This window comes from Hydra vulgaris, chromosome 15 (assembly GCF_038396675.1).
Source record: "Hydra vulgaris chromosome 15, alternate assembly HydraT2T_AEP".
NCBI lineage: Eukaryota > Metazoa > Cnidaria > Hydrozoa > Anthoathecata > Hydridae > Hydra > Hydra vulgaris.
The window spans coordinates 23740725-23746579 of NC_088934.1; the positions used below are offsets into that span (position 1 = coordinate 23740725).

The following is a 5855-nucleotide window of genomic DNA, read 5'->3' on the forward strand; positions in this document are numbered from 1 at the left end:
GTAATTTTTTGAAAAACATACTTCATTAACAAAAAATTTAGACTATAATAATGATTTTCTTTTTTGCTTAGTAATGTTTTTAACAGAATTGTGGCTTTGAAGAAAGCCTAGTTTTTGAAGCAAACAAAACTGTGTCATCAATAGCTCGAAAGAGTCGATTCTTTAGTACGCAAAGAAACCACATCCAATGATATCTAAAATAAAGTAAACCCCGAAATAAATATCGCGATACCTATTTATGATGCCTTATGTCGCGGATAATAAATAAGGGTACCTTATGTCGCGGATAATAAATAAATATATCTGTTATTATTGCATTAATAAAAATGATCAATCTTTAACAAAATATGAACCGGTTTAATATGAAAAAGATCAACATCCATCGAAGCAATCGTGTGGTTTTCATCATGTTGCGTAACCTTCCAATGATACATAAGATAAACTATATCAGATATATAAATTAAAAAAAAAAATTAAGGCTAACAATTAACTAATGTATAATAAATTATCATGTAACTGTTATTACTGAATTAATAAATATAATCTTGAGGTCTTTAAGATAAACATCTACAGTAGCAAGCTGCCATCATAGTTAAAACCTTGCAATAAAAGATAAATGAAATTATATTAAATATTTAGCACAATACCTGAAAAACCCATTACAAATTAGAGAAGATGAGAATGATTTCCGAACTTAAAAATAATTAAAAATCACTTAACTCCTGATACACAACACATTTCCGATTACAAAACAGAAAAATCGATAGAAGTAGACCCTTCAATACTTTTTAACCTGAAATATAATAGATTTGATTATAAGTTATAATGAAAAGAAAGTTATATTGTGTTAGCGTAACTATCTGGTAATGGCATATGCCATTTGCATAGAGTGTACTGATTTATTATAACTAAACATCTCTCATCTTAGATCTCTCAATCCATGCAAGCAAGTCTGTCTTTCTGGGTAGAAACAATGTATAGTCATCATTATGATTAACATTAACTGTCATGAGCCAGGCAATTTGCTTATGTCAAATAGTAAATGAGCTTTGGTTTCCCATAGCTCGTTGCAACCAGGTCAACCCTGGTTGTTGGATATCGGTAACTAAACGACTACCTAAAATTACATTTCCATATACATATATGTATATACATATATGTATACATAAAAAGAAATTAAATAATTATAAATCTTTTCATTATCTTAAAAAAAGGGGAGGGTAGAGAATATGAAATACATTAGGCACTGTAAAATTTATTATAAAAAATAAAGATTAACCTACTATCTGTAAATAATATCTACTAATGCAAGTTTATAAAACATACTATTATTTAAAATAACATATACCTTATTACATATTTCTATTATGTTATCACCATATCACCACTTATTATGTCTGCAGAAAGTTGATATTTGCTCACATCATACTCAACACCATCATCATTTTCATTCTCTTTTGGTTTCCAATAAGAAACTATATATACATCACTTTTCTTCTTTTTAATGCCAACAATTCTGCCATAATATACATCCTGGGTGTTAGTGGCATTATCGAACCACATGTGGCAAATACTTCTTCCAATAGAAGCTCCAATAAGAATTTCTTCGATATCTGAGGCCTCATTATTTTTTAGGTCAGGAAACATTTCTTTTACCTGATAAGACATGCAGTTGTTTAATATTTTTCTACATTTTTGCGTTCTTTGTTTTCTTTTTTCTTAATTTTATCTGCTATTCGTTTTATCAATTCTAACTTCAGGTCATTATGACATTGCATATTTGTAAACCGCTTTTTTCTGGCATTAGAGATAGCCCATAATATCAACTTGCTTTGAATATCATTTGGCTTTTTGCATAGCAGAGCAGTTGTTTTATTTTTGCAAGCACGAAGTTTTGAAGAAAGAAAACAAAGAGTGGCATTTGGAGCTTTGTGCTTTGCAGCGCTAAACATACCCATAAGTTCTTCTGAATCAATGTTGCGAAGCCTAGCTGACTTAGTCTGATCTTAAAGGTGATCATTAGAACTCAAATTGCCGCTTGTACTGCCTGTCAATGACGCTAATAACTACATTAAGGCAGTCAGCTAATACTTTACTCATTTCATCAGTTACTGGGCAAAAGCTGATTATTGAATCAAAAACTACATCTTCAATATCATTACCAAAGAAATCTGTTTTTCGTTTTAGATAAAAGATTCTTGCTGCTCTCAATAAGAGTGTTCCGAACATCTTTTACTATCTGAATGCCAGATATGGAGTCAAGTCCCGTTCTTGGTGCAATATAAAACTTTGTCATCCAAGGACCAGAAAGTAGTTTTCCAATTAAAGCTAAAACACACAACTCACGGACACCTAAGGTGAAAAAGTGAATTAGTAACAAAGAATAATCTTTGTTTATAATAGTCTTTACTCCCCATTAATCTTGCAAGTGTCATTACTATTCGTAATTTGCATTTGTAACTATATTTGTAATTAGTTCTATAGCCTATAATATTGTGTAGCACTTTATCAAATGAACTGAACAGGTATAAAATAGAAAAAAAATACCTGTTTCAGATGTAAAGTCTTGAAATAAACTATTTCGCAGACGCCAAGCCAGAACACAGAAATATCTTCAATATGGCATAATGATGGATTAAAATACCACATGTGTGAAAAAGCATATGTAGTCTGTTGCCTCTATAGCGTGGTAGCAATCCTTTGGGCAACTTGTGTTGCCCCAAAAAGGTTACAAAACCTTTTGGATCACCTATGAATATCATAAAGAAGCTCATTTTGGCAATTGCAAGAAGAGTGTGAAATAAAAACATGCACTAATTATAATATTTCATTTTAACTCAAAATTTTATTCAGAAAACTAAATATATTAAAGTAAAATAATGATTTAGATTAGTTAGAGTACCTTTTGCATCCTTGTAGCAAAGTTTGTTCAGCTGTACAACAATGTTTGCTGCAATGCAGTCTCTTCCAAAAAGTTTCCCTTTTGAAGTCTCTAATGCTTTAAGTGAAGACTTACAAGAGCTGGTCATTGTGTCTAAAGGGTGAAGGTGACAGTTTAGTTCATTTAATGATTTCTGCCAAACAAGGTTTAACTTTGCGATTGTTGCATGGTTTGTTGCAACTCTATCACTCATTGTATTTGTTATGTTCCCAATAATAGTGCTTCTTACGTCAGTATATTTGAGTTGATAGAAATCACTATATAACTTAGCAAGATTATCGATAGACTTTGTAATATGACTCTGATAGTCATAAGCTGTACCTCCAGGAAGTTGATCAATAGCTACAACCATACATACTGATTCTGTTGTCAAGTGCACAACATTTATATGAACACCCTCCTGGGTTATTGTATCAAAACCAAGTGTCAGATCTTTTGTTGTAAATGCTATCTCAGCAGCCTGTAAGTCTGAAAGCACACCAAGCTCACACATCATTTGTTCTACAGTTGTACGATGTGGAATTTGACTAAATCGATAGCCAGTATGTTCCCCAATTTTACGGAGCAGAGATGGCACACTTTGTGTAGGATCTTGGCACACAAGCATGTCATATATAAGTCTCCTAATATCTGCTGAGTAGCATTTTTCATTTTTGGTGTTTTGTGTTACTTGCTTAATTTCCTCCAACTCTTCCTGTAAAATCTGAGTTTCATTTTGCAGTACAAGAATTGCAGAATTTTTTTCAGCAAGTTGTTGGATTAACATTGCCTTTTGGTAAGAAAACTTTCTTTGCGTGGATGTCAACTGTTGTTTCAAACAAAAAAATTGATTTTAAAGTTTTTTCAACTGTAAATTTAAAAACTTTTCTTTTAATTTTTTTCTAAGTTTAGAAATTATCTTTTCTTTACGAGTAACAACTTGATTTAGATATTTAAATCTGTATGGTCTAGCCTTTGCCTCTTAAACCTTTAATGTCCTCTTTATGCTTTCACTTCTTAATTGTCATTTTGTTTGCCAAAATGGTTAATCTCTTTCTCATAACCTTTTTTCTGGTACTCAACTGGTCAGCTCTCAAACTGGATAGTGGTTCATGAGAAGAGGTTTTTAAAGTAGGACAAGATAAAGGAGATAGGTGATAAAGTGAGATATGATCTTTATTTGATACAGATGAAACACTGATTTGTTGAGAAGAAAATGAAGAGCACGTAGCAATGTCAATTGAGGTTGCGATTGATTGCGATGTTTGTGCCACAGCAGATGTTGTTATTTGGTATGCAAAGAGGATGTTGCAGTTATGTCAACAATTGGTTTCGAATTTCGTGAAAAATGGTTTACAAAGACTTTTGATGTTCTAACTAGTTGCTGAATCTGACTTAAACAAATTTTGATGTTAAAATACTTACCGATTAGTTCTACAGTTACTTTATATGAATCGTTGTTAGTTGCAAATATATGCAGTACATGTCCATTTCTACAGCCAATATTTAAATGAGCTGGTATTGAAAAATTAAAAGCTAAATAAGTTTTAGCTTTACCATAAAATAGATTTGTTTTCTTCTGAGGTCCCATGATGCACTAAATTAATTTCAACAATCATAATACTACTATTTAATTGGGTCAGCTATTAATCATAATTAAATAATTTAAAAAATTACAATTAATCTATAAAAATTTTTTTTAAATATATGTATAATTTTTATATATCATATATAGCTTAAGGTGGCTTTATGGTAAATTATGGGTATGGAAAAAGCTGGAAAAATGCTGTTTTTGTTTTTAATGAATTTTACGCAGAATCATAAAATATTGTTATATAATTTTAATTTTAACATTTTAAATTTTATTTTGCAGAATTTTGTCTTTAAACTAATTTTGGTGTGTGAAAAGAGTTAGCCATCAAAAAAAAATTAATATATAACCACCGTAATTATACTTGTTAGTTTTTGTGTACATCATTTAACAATTAAAAAAAAAAGAAAACCCAAATATCCTTAGTAGTAAAAGGCTATTAAAAAAAAAGTTTGTATAACAGTTCTTATAAAATATATCATTATAATGAATAAAAAATCAAAAATACTGAATTCTCCACTGCCAAAAACCGCCCCTCCCACTAACACAATGTAACGGAAGTGGAAATACATACCTCCACTGCGTGGAACAATGTGGTCATGAATATTTTTTGATGAAATTTGGCAGGCACATAGAAAATAGATCTATACAGTTGCCTGAAAAATTTTAAATGTGTACCAACATGCCTTCAATATAAATGCACCTCCGGAACAAAAACAAAATTTCAAAACCGAATGAAAATCACTGGTAACAGTAAAAAAAAAAACAGAATTTATAACAAAAAGTAACAGTAACAACAGCAGAAACAGTTTTATAAAGTGTAACAGTAACAGTAACACTAAAATAGGTGGAAATGGTACCTCCACTGGGTCGAAAAATACGGTATGTGGTCATGAATATTTTTTAATGAAATTTGGCAGGCACATAGAAAATAGATCTATACAGTTGACTGAAAAATTTCAAATATGTACCAACATGCCTTCGATATCAATGCAGTGCCAGAACAGGAACGAAATTTTAAATAGCAATAAAAAAACTGAAAAATTTATTACTTGTAAAAAAAAACCATAATTTATTCAAGATAAAACATTCTACTTTTTAAATAAAGTCTAAGCTGAAATAAAATTCTAAAAAAAACCAAATAAATACATCTTTACCACACCGACTTCGAGCACACTGTGAAAAAAAAGGTCACAGTTTTTAACTTTGAAATCGGTGCCGTAAAAAGCCAGATACGCACGTACCTACTATGTATCTGAATAATTATATTATTATATTAATTATATTAAAGTGTGTCATGGTTCCCCACTTATCCCTATATAACAATACGGATTCTCTTAATAC

At 30.6% G+C, this 5855-nt stretch overlaps 1 protein-coding gene across 3 annotated transcripts; it reads right to left on the reverse strand.

Annotated features, from left to right (window-relative positions):
* Positions 1-7: 7 nt before the first annotated feature.
* Positions 8-4603, reverse strand: LOC136092117 (uncharacterized). Of its 3 annotated transcripts, XM_065819839.1 has the most exons (5): positions 2903-4603; positions 2548-2749; positions 527-2352; positions 275-419; positions 10-194 (listed from the first exon to the last, which is right to left on the reverse strand). In XM_065819839.1, exons 1-2 carry the CDS (start codon positions 3705-3707, stop codon positions 2577-2579), a joined length of 978 nt encoding a protein of 325 aa, XP_065675911.1. In that variant the 5' UTR covers positions 3708-4603; the 3' UTR covers positions 10-194; positions 275-419; positions 527-2352; positions 2548-2576. The 3 variants fall into 3 exon arrangements, with proteins under 3 accessions (XP_065675912.1, XP_065675910.1, XP_065675911.1); XM_065819840.1 differs by having other exon boundaries at positions 8-194; positions 275-442; positions 527-2749; XM_065819838.1 differs by having other exon boundaries at positions 9-194; positions 527-2749.
* Between the last annotated feature and the right edge of the window lie 1252 nt (positions 4604-5855).